This window comes from Neofelis nebulosa, chromosome 12 (genome assembly GCF_028018385.1).
Source record: "Neofelis nebulosa isolate mNeoNeb1 chromosome 12, mNeoNeb1.pri, whole genome shotgun sequence".
In the NCBI taxonomy this organism is placed as follows: Eukaryota; Metazoa; Chordata; class Mammalia; order Carnivora; family Felidae; genus Neofelis; species Neofelis nebulosa.
The window spans coordinates 1,156,243-1,171,813 of NC_080793.1; the positions used below are offsets into that span (position 1 = coordinate 1,156,243).

At 64.7% G+C, this 15,571-nt stretch overlaps 1 protein-coding gene across 2 annotated transcripts; it reads left to right on the top strand.

Moving 5' to 3' along the window:
* The first annotated feature begins 596 nt into the window (after window positions 1-596).
* On the top strand, window positions 597-15,031 carry LOC131491038 (major allergen Can f 1-like). 2 transcript variants are annotated; one of them, XM_058693497.1, is made up of 7 exons: window positions 597-760; window positions 1,084-1,214; window positions 1,636-1,706; window positions 2,190-2,300; window positions 3,018-3,116; window positions 3,297-3,323; window positions 14,870-15,031. In XM_058693497.1, the coding sequence occupies exons 1-7, from the start codon at window positions 671-673 to the stop codon at window positions 14,881-14,883; spliced, it is 543 nt and encodes a 180-aa protein (XP_058549480.1). In that variant the 5' UTR covers window positions 597-670; the 3' UTR covers window positions 14,884-15,031. The 2 variants fall into 2 exon arrangements, with proteins under 2 accessions (XP_058549480.1, XP_058549479.1); XM_058693496.1 differs by lacking the exon at window positions 14,870-15,031 and adding an exon at window positions 4,078-4,240.
* The last annotated feature ends 540 nt before the right edge of the window (window positions 15,032-15,571 follow it).

Here is a 15,571-nt window from a genome sequence, read left to right on the forward strand (position 1 = left end):
TGCTCTCCTGTGACGCGGGGGGAGTCGGATGTGACGTGGCCAGACCAGAGGCGGTGTGTCCCCGGTGGCCTCGCGGGCCACCTCTGCGTTCTCCGGGCTCCCGATGTCACGTTTGCGCGTGTGCGTGTGCACATCACACACATCCCCATTTCCGCCTGCCCGTCGTGGTCCTCCCCTTCCGCGTCTCGTCTGTCACCGCTCCGCGCAAGGCGTCCACGCACACGTCTTGCCAGGAGGGTGGACGACCCCTTTGAGTCGTTCCCACACGCCGGATACTTCCTTCTCGATGCTGAATCTGGGGTCGGGTAGCCTGCCCGGGATACAGGAGGGTCTGCGAGACCAAGCCTGCGTCCTCTCTCTGGCGGCCAGCACGCCAGCCAGGCTCGCTTCCCTTCCCGATAGCATCTGCCACTGTGTCTCTGGCCCGTGGCGCAGACCTGACGGGTCCATGGCGGTCACCCAGAGTTGTTCAGTCCTACAATAACGATGTTTTATCCGCTTCACTGCAGAATTGGCCACGGTTGATGGCTGGGAGCGGTAGACTGTCCGTGCCAAGCCTCCCGGGGGACCTGGGCCGAAGAGTATAAAGTGTGGCTGTGCAAAGGGCCAGGGCAGCCTTTCGGAGTCCCAGTGAGCACCTGTCGGCAGCCGTGAGCACGTACCCCTAGACATGAAGGCCCTGCTCCTGGCCGTCGGCCTCGGCCTCATCACCGTCCTCCAGGCCCAGGATCCCCCGGCCTCGGGCGAGGACATGACAGCCGTGAGGCTCGGACGGGGCAGGGTGGGCTGGAGGGGGCGCAGGGAGGCGTGAGACGTTTCAGGCCCAGGCACTGACCCCTGCCCCTGAGGCAGTGGTCAGACAGAGCAAAAGGGGTCTGTACCAGAGGACCCCCAGGGTGGAGGGCACCTGTGGAGGCTGGCAGCTGGCACCCGGGTGCTGGGCGCCGGCTGGGGAGGGTGGTGGGCTCGGAATTGCCGTGTGCCTCCAGTCCCGGGGGTCGGGAGGGCCTGGGCCCGCAGAGGGGGAGGGGGGCCCTGGGGGGGTGGTTGGCCTGTGTCCTGAAGAGAGGGCACCTTCTGCAGATGTCAGGAAAATGGTACCTGAAGGCCATGATCACAGACCGAGAGACATCCCAGAAGAAGCTGGAGTTGGTGACTCCCATGATCCTCACGGTTCTGGAGGGGGGCAACCTGAAAGCTGAGACCACCTTGCTGTGAGTGTCAGCTGTGGTGGCCCGTGACCTCCCTCAGCAACCCCTTACGTGCACATGCACCGCGAGGCCAGAATCTGGGTGCGGCGGGCACAGGCCACACTGTTGTCTTCCTCACACGCAGCACGGGGCAGCTTTGGGGGGACCCTGCCGTGGGAAGTGCCTCACTGCAGGGGGGGGGCACCGGGGAGGGGAGAGAAGCCCCAGACGGGACCCCGTGGGCTTTGAGGGGCAGCGCTGGCTGATTAGGGGTGAGACACCCACAGCTCCCAGGGAGCTGCCCCACGTGGCACTGGGGGCCCAGCTGAGACTTGGGGTGGGAGATGGCAGCTGCCCAGTCGGCCGGCCTCAGACCAGGGGCATCATGGGGCCCTGGTGAGAGGCCACACCCACCGCAGCCCCCCATGTGGCTTCTGTGTTCCAGGATAAATGGTCAGTGCAAGGAGGTGGAACTGATCCTGGAGAAAACCTCTGAGCCCAACAAATACATGGCCTGTGAGTCCTGGAGCCTCCACCGGGCAGTGCGCGCCGCCCCCCCACCCCGGCCCCGGGAGACGGGGCAGTGACATGATTCCAATGGGGACTCCCGGCCTGAGAAGCCCCGCTCCTATCTGACCCCTAAATGCCTGCCGTCTCCTCTCATCAGTCAGTGTGCCTCACAGATATGAACACCAGCCCCCAAGCACTGGGTGTGACAGATCTGTCCCCGGGGGGACTGGCCTGTCCAGAACGTTCCCATTGTGGCTGTGCCCACGTCAGGGGTAAGGGCTGAGCTCCCCACGCCCCAACCTCTTCCAGCCCCACAGCCCGAGACTGCTCCGTGACCCGGTGTGCAGGGGCTCGGGCCAGTGGGGAGGGACCTGGGGGGGAGCCCGGAGCGCGTGGAGGCCGGGGGGTCTGCTAAGCTGGACCCGGGTGAGCGCTTCTTTCCGGAGAGCCACGTGGCTTCTCCCCGACGTGTGCACTGTCCTCCCGCAGACGGGGGTAAGCGTGTCGTGTACATCAGGCCGACAGAGGTGAAGGACCACTACATTCTCTACTGTGAGGGCGAGATCCAGGGGAAGCAGGCCCGAATGGCAAAGCTTGTGGGTGAGGCTCACACATCCAGGCGCTGCCCACCTTCCCCTTCCTTCTCCTGGGAGGAGCCGTTGCCTTCGGGCTGCTTTTCCGGAAGGGAAGCATTTATCCCCATCCCCAGAGTTTGGGCTTCTGGGTCCCAGTCTGGGTCTCTGCAGTGGAAACCCAGAGCACAGGGACTCGAATGTCACAAATGTCACGGGGCAGGCCCCGCTTCCGGTGGGGGGCGGGGTGTCTCTGGGGCGGGAGGGAGAAGAGCTCTGTGCGCAAGGGGGCCTGCCCCGGAAGGAAAGGCCAGCTGCCAGCCTTCATTCCCGGACAGGTGGCTCAAGGAGGCATCGGGAGGTCGGCACCACCCCTGCCTGGTTACAAGAGGCCCCGAGAGGGTCTCCTGGCGGACGGCCTGGGCCCCAGGACCAGAGAGGCCGTGCATTTCCTCTGTGGCGGGAGGGTCCAGCGGCAGGGGCAGGGGCGGGGGGGGGGGGGGGGATCCCCAGGGTGTTTGTGAAGAGTGTGCTTCCTCCCGGGTCTGCCGCTAGGAGGCCACAGGATCCCGGCTCTGCCTTTTCAGCCACACTCCCCTCCCCCCCCCCCCCCCCCCCCCGGCCGAGGGCCCTCCGGTCCAGGCCCCACGCGGGTGTGGGGCCTCCCTCCACCCAGGCTGGGGTAGACACAGCAGCGGCTCCGAGTGGGGCCCCTCACCCTCGGATCTCCTGGTTTCACCCACAGGAAGAGATCCCGAGAGCAACGAGGAGGCCTTGGAGAATTTTCAGGAGTTCTTAAGAGACAAAGGATTCAACCAGGAGATCTTCTTTCCCAAACAAAGCGGTAGGAAGGGCGGCTTTGCCCGGTGCTGCCCACTCACCCGGACGGTGGATGGGGACACACTGTGTCTCGCTTTGGCTTGGCTCTCTCCGGGGTGGCCCGAAACCTTGGCCGGTGAGGGGCCTGGGCGCTGACCGACTCCCTGTCATCTTCTGAATCACGTGTGTTTTCTTCTGTCCACAGACACCTGCCCTCCCGGGACGGATCAGGGTAAGTGAGCGGCTTCAGAGGACGCCTGCGAAAACCACCTTGTTGCTGGGGGGATTTCAAGAGGCCACCTGGTCTGCCCCCCACCCTGGATCCCCCCTCCCAGGCCAGGCAAGGGGACTCCCTGCCCCTGGAGTCATCCTGGCACGTGGGCGTCGCCTGCGCATTCAGTCTCATCGGGTGAGCCCCTGGGCACTGAGGAAGTCCTTTACGGAGAGCGGGCAGGAGACATGCCCCCCGACGTGCCCGTGCGCTGGCCAGCAGGTGCGAAATCCCTCTTCGCCCCTGAACAGTCATGGTGACTCTGTTTACCCAATGACTCGCTTAAAAGGTTCAGAGATATGGCAGCCATGTGCCGGATACTTCAGCTTTCCTGGGTCTCTCACTGGAGTTTTAGGGACTTGCCTAGTCCCTAGTCACCTGCCCAGGTGCTGGCAGAGTCAGGATCCAGACGTCTTCCCGGTTCCTCCTTTGCTCTCCCCCATCCTTGGACTGAAGCTGGCTTGTCACATGTTCACACCTGGCCTGGGAGCCTTGGGGACAGCCCCAAGGGGACAGCCCCTGGGAAGCTGCCCCTTCTGATTGTTCAGGCCCAATGGCTGGAGCCCCCCGTGGGCCCACACTTGTACCCCACAGCGGCCCCCCCCAACCTGCACCCGTACCCCACAGAGGCCCCCGCCATGGGCCCACACCTGCACCCCACAGTGCCTCCCCCCAGGCCTTCCCCCCCGGCCTCACTGACACCCCCTCCTTCCAGAGCCGGTGGTGTGAGGAACGGATCCACTGCAGCCCCGGGGCGGCACCACCAGGACCCTCTGTCCTGCAGGACACGGAAGGAACCCCTGCCCACCGGGCCTGGGCTCGCCCCGCCCCTCCTGCCGCCCTCCCCTCCCCCCTCCCTGCCCCACCCCTCTCCTGTCCCCACATAAAGAGCTTCTGCAATCACTGCTGACTGTGCCTGTGTGTGGGGCCCCTCGCGTGGGCTGGGGTCAGGGAGGGCGGCCAAGCCAGGCAGGGAGGACGCGAGGGCACCCGACGTCCTGGTTCTCGGTGGTGGTGCGGCGGCCCAAGGGGCGTGGGGGTGTGGGCGGAGGGGTGGGGGTGCGGCTCTGCCCAAGGGTCCTGTGGGGGCTTCCCGCGGGGCCGACGCCGCAAAGCTCAGGTCCTGGGTGGTCCTGAGGTTGGGGGTGGGGGAGGTCCTGGTCCACGGGGCTGCACGAGTGAGACTCGTCAGGCTCGGAACAAAGGGGAGGGTCTGCCCCAGGTGGGCATTGGTCCTGTATCCAGGCAGCCTGCACGGGGCAGTGGGGGCCGGGGGGACGGCAGCTCAGAGCAGGGGTGCGGCTCGGGCCTGAACCTCGTCAGGGCCCGCGGGCCAGCCCCCGCTTCTTAGGCTGCCACACCTGACCTCCCACGGTCCCCTGGGGCCTGGAAGCTTGTCAGGTCCCGGGAGCAGAAGTACGGACTCAGACACCTTCAGGGCTCCCGGTGCTTTATGAGATTTAAAGATTCTCTGAGGACACCACACCACAGAATGAGACACAGCGACACTCGGACATGAGAAGGGCAGTGGCTACTCGGCTCTGAACACAGAGGACGGCCAGCGGGGCCAGGCAGGGGCTTTGCCCGGGGCCGGGAACCAGGGCTGGAGCTGCCGGGCCGTCGGGTGGGCCAAGCCGGCTGCCGGGGCTTCCTGCAGACGGGCGCTGGCAGCACCGTGGGTCCCGGGGTGTGCACGCCGTCCGAGGGCCTCCTTGTAGCCGCTGCTCTCGACGCCCAGCTCCAGACCCAGCGGCCCAGCTCCCAGGTCACGTGTGGCAGACACACAGGGGTCTCGGGCAGTTTCTCTGCTTTACCGTACCCGTGGGGCCTCGGGAGCCGGCTCGGAGCCCCGAGGGCCATCTGGGGGTATGCGGTGTCCCGACTGTCCAGCCCTCGGACCCTCAGGGCACCCCTCAGGGCACCGCTCGCGTTGTTTCCGTGGCTCCTCGAGGGTCTCAGTCCCTCCGCTTCCTCCTGCTTCCTGGGCAACACCAGACACACCGTGGGGACCAGTTCCTTGTCCCTGGGGTGTTTGGGGAGGACGTCAATTTAGGACACTGTGTGTCCCTGCGGACCCCCCCCCCCCCCCCATGGGGACAGAGGACGTGCTGCTGATGCAGCTCCTGGCCAAGGCTCTGACTTGGAGGGACGGCCACCAGGCTCCTCGAGGTGGTCCCAGGCCTGCGACGGGCCGGTCAGCGCCTCTGCCCGGGCCCCAGGCATAAGGACCTTGGCCCACAGCACACGGTGTCGCCTGCACGGGACCTTCCTCTGCCTGGGATCGGACCAGAGCCGTCCTCAGCACGGCCAGAGTCTCAGCAAGACCTCCAAGCTCTGTCCTGGGCACCGTGTCACGTGGGGAGGGGCATTTTGGAAGAGGGGGTGTCCCTCAGACTGGTGGTGAAGAAAGAAGAAAACCAGCGGCCGGTCTCAGGGCTTCCGAGGGGCCCGGGGATCCACAGGGGCCCCGAACACCGTCCCCGTTCTGGTTGCATTTCCACCCCCTGTGGGCCTCTCAGCTTGTGAACGGGGTTGCCTGGGTCTGCAAGACACGTGACCTTGGGCACCTGCTTGCAGCTGGCGTCTTACCTGAACAGTGGAAACCTTGCCCCCGGACAGCCCATTGTCCCCGGATCCCCGTAGGTGCCCGTTGACCTGCGTGTCTCACCCAAATGGTGGGATGTCACAGGGGGTTGGGAGGGGACAGCAGGTTTCCCCTTGACTCCCCCCGCCCCCCACCGCCGTGACGCTGACTCCCCCCCCCCCCAGGCAGTCCCTGCCCTGCTGGCCGCTCTGTCGCCCCCAATCCTCAGCGACTACAGTTTTGCTTTTGTTCAGGAAGGGTATTTCCAGCAGACGGGATTCTGGGTGGGCTCCTTCCTTCAACACTTTATAGACATCGGCCCACGTCTTCCGGCCCTGGGGGCTTCCCGGTAAAACGCCACGGCCTTCCCGATGTCACCTTAGCCCGCATCTCAGATATCGCATGTGGGTTTGAGGCTTCCCAGTGTCCCTCCCTTGGGGGTCCCTGACCTTCTGTATCCGTCCCTCATGGCTTTTAAGAAAATCTGGGCACTTTCTAAGTATTGTTTCTTCTACCGACTCTCGGCCCGGCCCGCCCCACCCCTCCTGGAAGGCGATTACGCTCGCTCTGGACACTGGCCTCCCGAGACCGTTCTGGTTTTCCATATTTTTTTGTCTCTACTCCCAGGGTTGCCTTATTCCTCCTGACGCGGACTCAAGTTCTCCGCGGCTCCTGCGTCCCTCCGTCGGCCTTGGCCAGTGCGTTTCCACGTCAGCTATTGGAACGTTTAGTGTTAGGGGCCCCCGTCTCCCACCGGGCTCGCCTGTGTTTGTGTGGGTCAGCAGCACGCTTTCCCCTGCAGCCTTACGTGTCCTTAGAACACGGCCTCAGCCTCCTGGTCTGCAAGCCCCGTGTACCTCGAGCCTTTCTCTTTAGAATGGGTTGTATTTGGGGCGCCCGGTGGCTCAGTCGGTTACGCATCTGACGCTTGATCTTGGCTCAGGTCCTGATCTTGCGGTTCGTGGGACCGAGCCCCGCGTTGGGCTCTGGGCCGACGGTGCGGAGACCGACTGGGACTCTGTCTCCCCCTCTCCCTGCCCCTCCCCCACTCTCACACGCTTGTGTTCTCTCAATCTCTCCCTCAAAATAAATAAAGAAAGCAGGATGGGTTGTATTTTCCCGTTTCCTCATCTGCTGAGTAATTTCGGGTTGCCTCCTGGATTTGGGGAACGTATTGTACAAATTCTGGATTTGGTGGAGCTCCTTGGAAGAGTGTGGACTTTGCCCTTGCAAACAGGCGCCTCCCCTGTCTGAACCCAAGCTGCACAGTCTGCCTCCCCTGCATGGTGGCAGGTTCTTCTTTCGGCCCTAGCTGGGCGGCACGGAGTCTGCCTTGCCCGTGCCCGTCGTAGGGTGAGCCTGAGATTCAGACAGTTCATGTGCAGAACTTGGGGCTCTCGCTCTCTGGCTGCCTTCTTTCGAGGATTTCTCCCTTCTCTTTCCGGCAGCCAGAATTGCCCAGGACTCTGTCCCCTGGTTCTTCAAGCCAGGAGGAGGGCGGGGCTTCTGTGAGCACCGCACCTGCTCCGAGGGGCTGAGAGAGAGCAGAGAGAAGGGGGAGCGAGTGCTGTGACTTCCGTGCCTCTCGGTGCCCTCAGAGAGTGGTCTCCGGGCTCCGTCCAGAGTGAATAACGCTCCCTGAGCTGGCGGGCAGGTGGGAGGTGGGGGTACCACCATTTGGTAAAGGAACTGCCCTTGATAATCCCAAGAGAAGATGGTGTGTGTGAGCTGAGAAACGGCCAGAGTCCCCAAATCCTTGCTCTGCCCTGCGAGTGGATGTTCCCGCGGTCTGGGAAATCTGATGGGCTTTGTACACAGTCACCACGAGGAGAGGACAGAACGTGAGTGTCCCAGGCGGGGATCCCGTGGCGTCAGACCCGCACACCTCACTGGCAGCTCGTCCCCCCCCCCCCCCCAGGCTGGGCTGACCCAGAGCCCGAGTGGGGGGCTGTGCTGCTGTGCCTTGGGCTGCTGTGGGTGTGCTCCTGCCCCAGGGAGAGCCCAGCCTCTGTGCCCAGGAAGGACGGGCCCGGGGCAAGATGAGCGGGGCCCCGGCATCGCGGCCGGCCCCCATACCTGCCTTCCACACTCAGACACACTCGGCCCCGGGTCACGGCCTCGGACGCCTCCACGGCTGTACAATCTTCTCGTCTCCAGGCTACTTGGTGGCAGTGCTGACCCTGACCACGGTGAGCGGGCAGGCTCGTCGCACCCAGGAGAGCGGGAAGGGGCGCGTCCGGGCCGGGGGTGCCCTGGCGGCTCCCCTGCTGAGGGCTCCCTGCCTGGGGACCGTCATGACAAGACAACCATAGTCACCAAGGCGTGGGAAGGGCTCAGACCCGGGGGCTTGGCCCCCCAGAGACACGGGTGGGGCTGGCCCCTGCAGGCAAGCGGCCTGGAGAGAGAAGGGAACCCGGAAGCAGGACAGCAGCGGGAGCCCTTGTGGCCACAAGGCCCACAGCTTGTCCGGCCCCCCTCCCGCGTGGGGTCTAAGCGCCGTGGGCAGAGGGCGGGGGAGGGGGTGCCCAGCTTGGGGGGCTGCCTTCTCCCCGCTCCTCTTCTGCCTCGAGATGCTTGGCCCGTAAGCAGGATGCCCAGTGGAGTTTACCCACTGGCGGCTTTACAGGGATTCCACGGGGACCCTGGCCCGCCGGCCCCAAGCCCCACGAATGTCTCTCCCCTCCAGCGCAGTCGGCCCCGGGCGGGGTCCCGGGCCTCCTCTCTGATGTCTGTGTGGTTCTTGCTGCCGTTAGTGCCCGAGCCCTGCCACCAGTCACTAATTCCTCACGTGACGCTTTGTTCAAACGGCCGTGTGGTCTCTGTCTCCCGATCACCCCGAGTGACAGACACAGGACCCTTTCTCTCTTTCACGCTCAGAGCAGTTTTGGGGTCTCAGCCTCTCCGAACGAGAGCACGAAGCAGTCCCAGCCGGGCTTTGAAGCTGCCCCCAGGTGCCCGAGCCGCCTCGTGAAGTCCTGAGCCTGGAGCGCCCACGCAGACCGATGAGCTCCGCTCCATTCAGCACGGAAGGCAGCTCTCTCGGGGTGACCCCTTCCAGTCCATTCCTGCACGGCGCCTCGGCAGAGGGTTTCCAAGGGCAGGAAGTCGGGTGCCCCCGGGCAAGGGCAGAGGGGCTGATCGTGCTCGGGGAGGACCAGGGGGCGGGAGGGAGGGCCGCGGTCCTCACGCTAACTGGACTTCATCGGTGTCCCAATCGGGGGTCGAGGGCCCGTCCCCTCCTCATGCCCCCCCTTGCACAGGACTCGGCAGGGTCCGAATTCAGCTGCTGACTCAATCCCGCAGCCCACACTGTCGCACGGGGGTCCGGTTTTCCTGCGCCTCCACCCGGACGCTTCGAGAATGAACATGAGGCGAAGGCCCTCCCGGAACCAGAGCTCCAAAGTTCGACGTCCCCTTTCTGAAAGCTGCAGCCAGACGGCCGCCGGTCCCACATTTCCGGTCAAGCTGGGTTCCCGAGACCTAGCTTCCGACGGGTGCTGTGTCCCAACGAGCCAGCAGAGTCATCCGAGGGACTGTGTCACTCGGTGCCGACACACCGGTGCCCCGACTTCTACCGACGAGGTGGCCCCACCTGTCTTCTGGGCAAGCACACGCACACACGCGGAGACCCCGGGAAAACCGATTCCAGAGGACTCACCTCCCAAGGGGCTGGAGGAAGAAAACCAGCTGGAAATGCTGTGCCTTCGGGTGTTGGCCCAGAAAGCGGTAAGGGAGCGCGCTCCCCGGCGGGGCCGGGGGTGGGTGGGTGTTTGCTCTCCACCTCGACCCGTAGCATTTTTAAGTACGGTTCTGTGAACATTAACTCACGCGGAGACCCGCGTAGCCAAGTTCAGGACGTAGAGCGGCTCTATCCCCTGAAACTCCCCACAAAACCTCCCTCCTGCTGGGTCCCCGACCCCTGCAACCACTCACCCCTCCTCCACACCGGGAGCTTTGCCTTTTCTAGGACGTCACAGAAACGGAACCACACGGCACGGCGCCCGTGAGCCTGGCTGCCGTTGCCGCCCACAGAGCTGTCCAGCTGGTCCACCCCTGACTCAGTTCATCGTGTCAGTCCATCGCACGGGTGGCCCGGGGTCTGTTCGAGCCGCTCGAGGTGAAGGCCTGTGGGGCGTGTCTGGTTCTTAGCAGTAAGGTTAAGGGTATATCCCGATCTGTGAGAAATCGCCGAGCTGTTCCCCAGAGCAGCTGTGGACCAGGGTCCTGCTCTCGGCCATCCTCTCTGCCACTCGGCATCCCGTGCTGCGGACGGTATGAGTTGCTGTCACCTCAGGGCCGGCAACCCTCACCTTCGCTCCACGGCCCTTTGCCGCCCGGGTGTCCTCTTCGGGGAAGCGTCTGTTCCAGCGTTTTGCTCATTTTTAGTGGGTCATTCACTTTGTTACTGTTGAGGCTTGGAGTGCTCCATGTGTCTTGGGTTTTTTGGGGGGGGGGATTATGAAATCTGCAAACATTTCTCCCAGGGTGCAGCTTTATTTTAAAGAATTCTCTTGAGGGGCGCCTGGGTGGCTCAGTCGGTTGAACCTCCGACTTCGGCTCAGGTCATGATCTCACGGTCCGTGAGTTTGAGCCCCGCGTCCGGCTCTGTGCCGACGGCTCGGAGCCTGGAGCCCGTTTCGGATTCTGTGTCTCCCTCTCTCTCTGACCCTAACCCACTCGCATTCTGTCTCTGTCTCTCTCAAAAATAAATAAACATTAAAAAAAATTTTTTTAATTAAAAAAATAAAGAATTCTCTTGACAGTGGAATTTGCAGAGCAGAAATCTTGCATTTTGATGACCTCCAGTTCGCTAATCTGCCTTTCTGACATGCTTCTGGTGCCGATTCACCTGACTCCAAGTCATGCAAATTTCTCCTAAATTGCACAAGGCCCATGACAACTGAGCTGGTTTTGTAAAGGAGGGCGTGAGGCTGACGTCAAGGCTCCTTTGTTTGCCTGTGGATGTTCCATTGTTCAGCACCTTTGTCGAACAGCACACAGGCCCTGTGGTGTGGCCCTGTGCCTGGTCCTCTGTTCTGCTCCTTTGACGTGTGTGTCCCTTCTCACACCCACATGACACCTGCAAATGGAACGAGGCATCAGGTGACATCTTATCTGCCTTGAGAGCTGGGCCCACACCCTGCCGTGGCCTGCCGGCGCCCCTCAGCACCCCCGAGTCTGCAAGCCTCAGCAGGGCTGTGGACACAGGCCGCCCCACGCCCCCCACCGGTGCCCCGGTGTCCCGGCTCCTTGTCAGGATGGACAGCACCAGAGTCTCCACAGAGCTGGGGTGTCAAGGGGTCCGGGAGCCCTGTCTTCTCTGAGACCTGGAAGGGCCCGCCCCTGGGAGAAAGTCAGCACAGCAGGGAACAGGGGAGCCTTTCTCAAGGCCTGGACCTGCCTCCTGGTCTCAGGTCTAAAAGGGCACTGGGCCCGCCCCTTCCCCACCCCTGGAAGGCAGCGCTCTGCTCAAGAGCACCTTTCCGGGGTAATTACTGGGGGAACGACAAGTGACACGTTCAGTTCCATCACCCAGGGGTCACTGAGGGCGTGTGGGGGAGGCGCAGCTCGTGCACAAAGGCACAAGATCTCGTCTGTGGGGTCCGCTACAGCTGCTGCGGCCCTGGGCTCCTGCCGAGGCCAGCTCCGGGCCCCAGGACAGACGCTCCCGCCCAGGACCTGCTGTGGTCCTGGAAAGAGCACGGGGGTCCTTACTCAGAGGGAAGCGGGGGCTCGGCCGCTGGGTGCGGGCTCTGGGGCCCGCGCCTCCCACCCGGCCAGTGTGAAACGGAGACGGCGGGCAGCAGGCAAGGCTGAGGCTGCCGGGGGAGGGCAGGGCCACTCTGGGCAGGTGGCCGTGAGCAGGGGAACCGAGGCCCTGCTGTCAGGCAGCCTACTTCTTCCAGGAGAAGGTGGCAACGAATGAGAAGGCGTGCAGGGTCATTCTGGAGAGGGGGGCGCGTGCTGGGCTGGATGGGGCCCCAGAAGATACGCCCGCCTGGGGGCTGATTCAGACGCAGTGTCTTTGCAGATGCGATCGATCATGTCATAGACCGTGAGACGAGGTCATCCTGGACCGAGGGCTGTGCACCGAGGGCTGGTGTCCAGAGGAGAGAAGACGGGGATTGGGGACAGAAGACACGGAACGAAGGGCACACAGCTGGGGCGTCCGGGAGCCGGGAGAGGCGGCAGGGACCACCCCCCACCCCCGGAGCCTTGGGGGACAGGACGAGGCGGGGTGGGGGTGGGGGCTCAGCCCTGCCACACCTCGATCTCAGACTTCTGCCCACCCAGGCTTGGTGACCACGTTTCTGTCGCTCCTGAGAACCCAGGAGACGAACAACCGTCCTACAGCAGATCAAGCAGGAACATGATGTGCGGGGAGGGAGGGGGGCATTCCCAAAGCGTGTCTGGGGCCTCCCCAAGGAGGCGTCATCGAAGCTGAGCCTGAGGCCCAGAACAGGGCCCTTATGGGACAACCAGGGTGGAATGTGGCGGGTCCAGGAACAGCAGGTCCAGGGGACCTCCGAGGTGGCGGGGGCAGGCCCGGGCGGAGCCAGGTGAGCCGTGGGAGGGGGCCTGGGGCTGAGGAGCCGCCCCACTCACTTCCCGCCGGAGGCTCCGATACTGACAGTGTGTCCCCTCCCATTCAGGGACCTCCTGCTCCGAAGCACAGACCCCCTGCGACCCACCGCCACTGGGAATAGGTGACCCGGGAGAACACGGGGGCCTGAAGACTTAATGAGCTGTCATCCCAGATGATAGGCTCTCCCTGCCAGCTGGCGGTGGGTCGCAGGGGGTCTGTGCCAAGTCCCCGGGCCCCAGCCTCTACACCCCAGCCCTCCCCGAGCCCCAGAGACAGGCTTGTCTGGCAGCCGTGACCCTCCCCAGGCTATGGCCAGAGAAGCAGGAGAGTCAGGGCCAAAAGGACCTCCATTTTGTCCTCAGCACCCTCGGAGATAAGGGGGTGGCTGAGGGAACGTGCTAGAATACTGGAAGGGACTGGGAGCCCCGGTGGGGGGGTGGTGGGCAGGGGACCGCTGGGCGGCCTCAGACGGGCTGGGGGATGAGCGGCCGGGTGCTGGTTGTGTCTGCTGGGGCCCGTAGGTGGAATTATGGGGGTGTCGCGGTCGGGGGGGCTGGCCACGTGTGCGGCAGTGCCTGCAGAGGGCACACGTCTTTCAGACCTCGGGCAAGTGGTACTTTAACGCTCTCGTGTCGGAGGCGGGCTTCCCAATGGCCGAGGTGACCCCTGTGCAGTTCTCGGTGCTGGGCCGCGGCTACGTGACGTCTCCTTGACGCACAAGCGAGTGGCTTCTTCTTCCTGTGGCCTTAGTCCCCACTCGGGGCCCTCCTGCCCTGCTGTGAGCGTGGGGTGACACTAACGGCCACCTAACTCTGGAGGTAGAAGGGCCCCAGGCAGGGCAGGAGGAGAGGCCTGGTGCGTCCCCCCAAACAGGAGTGGACTTCAAGCCCTTGCCCACCTGACTCCTGCCCTCCAAGACCAGCGGCCGGTGCCACATGGTGGAGTCTGTCCTGGAGAATACCACTGTGCCCGGCGAACACAGAACCTGCGGGGCGTGGGGGGGGGGGCGGTGCCTCACGCCCTCCAGGCCTTCCCCCTCCCCCGCGGCCCTGGGTCAAGTCCTGTGCCCAGGAGGGGGCAGGCTCGGGACTTGAGTCCCTGGTGCTGGGGACCCCACTCCTGGGGCTCCGGTCTGGGGTGGAGCCCAGGGGGCCTCCGCCAACGTGCCCCACCCTGTGACCTTTCGCGGTGTGGGGCGTGAGCCACCTGCACGTGGAGGGACGCCCGAGGGGACACCCGTGAAGGGCCACCTCATGTTTCACAGCGAAGGGCGTTTCCAGGGGCAGAGGCTCAGCACAGCCAAGCTCATGGGTATGTTTCCCGCCACCCCCACCCCGACTGCTCCCGGGCTGTGCCCCTGACTCCTCGGCTCGCCCTCTCACCTCTCCGCAGTTAGAAGTCCTGGGGCCCCCCGGAAGTTCTGGAAGCATTTAAGAAATTCTCACAGCGCAAGGGATTGCCGCAGGAGAGCGTCTTCAAGCCCGTCCAGACGGGTGAGAGGATGGCCCGGCCCGTGTCCCCTGGGTCCCCACCCGGACCGCTCCTTGGGGGAGACATCGGTGCAGTGACGTGTCTCAGGGGCGCCAGGGGCCCCGCTCTTGGGTCTTTGTTGCCGGAGCGTGAGCGGTGCTGGGGTCGGGGCCCTCGGCTGGGGCACCTTCCCATTCGGTCTCCTTCTTCGTTTCCACAGAGAGCTGCGCCCCCCCTGGTGATTGGGGTGAGTGACCCCTGGAGAAAAGTCCTGTATTCGATGGGATGTCGGGTACCCCAGGGGCACCCCAACCTGCAGACAGGAGGGACCCGGTGTGGGCAGCCCCCTCTGGGGCCTGCTCGTTGCCTCGGATATCTGTCCCCAGGTGTCACTCAGGGACATTGAGGGGCTCCTTTTCTTTCTCTGTCCACTGGCTTCATATGTGGAAGTCGGGGCCAGGGGCCCAGGGTCTGCCTGATCACACCCGGCCCACCCAGAGAGAGCTGCCAGGCCACCCTGATCCAGGGCAAGCTGTCACTTTCCCCTCCTCCCGCATCCCCTCTGCTGCCCTGTCACTAGGACCTCTGTCACACGGCAGCCAGGGGTGCCGTGACCCGCCTGAGGCCCCCAGATCTGCTGGGAGCACAGCCAGATGAGGACGGAATGGGCTACTTTTGAGGTCCCACCGTGGCCCAGCCCCTCGTGCACACAGACCTTTGGCTGGGGGCAGATGGCAGAAGGACCCTCCCCCTCTGCTCAGACTGGCTCTGCAGCGGTCCCCCTGTGAACCCACACCTGCAGCCCACAGAGCCCCCCCCAGGCCTTCCCCCCCCCCCCCCCGGCCTCACTGACACCCCCCCTTCCAGAGCCGGAGGCGTGAGGAACGGATCCACTGCAGCCCCGGGGCGGCACCACCAGGACCCTCTGTCCTGCAGGACACGGAGGGAACCCCTGCCCACCGGGCCTGGGCTCGCCCCGCCCCTCCTGCCGCCCTCCCCTCCCCCGCCTCCCTGCCCCACCCCTCTCCTGTCCCCACATAAAGAGCTTCTGCAATCACTGCTGACTGTGTGTGGGGCCCCTCGCGTGGGCTGGGGTCAGGGAGGGCGGCCAAGCCAGGCAGGGAGGACGCGAGGGCACCCGACGTCCTGGTTCTCGGCGGTGGTGCGGCGGCCCAAGGGGCGTGGGGGTGTGGGCGGAGGGGTGGGGGTGCGGCTCTGCCCAAGGGTCCTGTGGGGGCTTCCCGCGGGGCCGACACCGCAAAGCTCAGGTCCTGGGTGGTCCTTAGGTTGGGGGACAGGGGTGTGAGGGTGACAGGTTTCAGATGTGGGGACACACGCAGGGGGGAATCTCCTGGCCCCCCAGCTCCCCACTGGCTGGAGACCGGGCAGGAGTGAGGGCGGGCAGGAGTTTGCCCCGGGCCACAGATGGGGGCAGCCGGACACTGGGAGCCCAGCCGGGGCGCCCTCTGCTCCTGCCCCCTCCCTCCGGGCCTGGCTGGACACGGCTGGCCGGGAGGGAGCCGCTGTCTGAACGCCCTGCCTGAACGCCCTGCAGCCAACCCTGCGGGC

Coding starts and splice junctions, on each gene's coding strand:
- LOC131491038 (XM_058693497.1), top strand. CDS start 671: ATGAAGGCCCTGCTCCTGGCCGTCGGCCTCGGCCTCATCACCGTCCTC. Junction 761..1,083: donor CGGGCGAGGACATGACAGCC/GTGAGGCTCGGA, acceptor CACCTTCTGCAG/ATGTCAGGAAAATGGTACCT. Junction 1,215..1,635: donor AAAGCTGAGACCACCTTGCT/GTGAGTGTCAGC, acceptor TCTGTGTTCCAG/GATAAATGGTCAGTGCAAGG.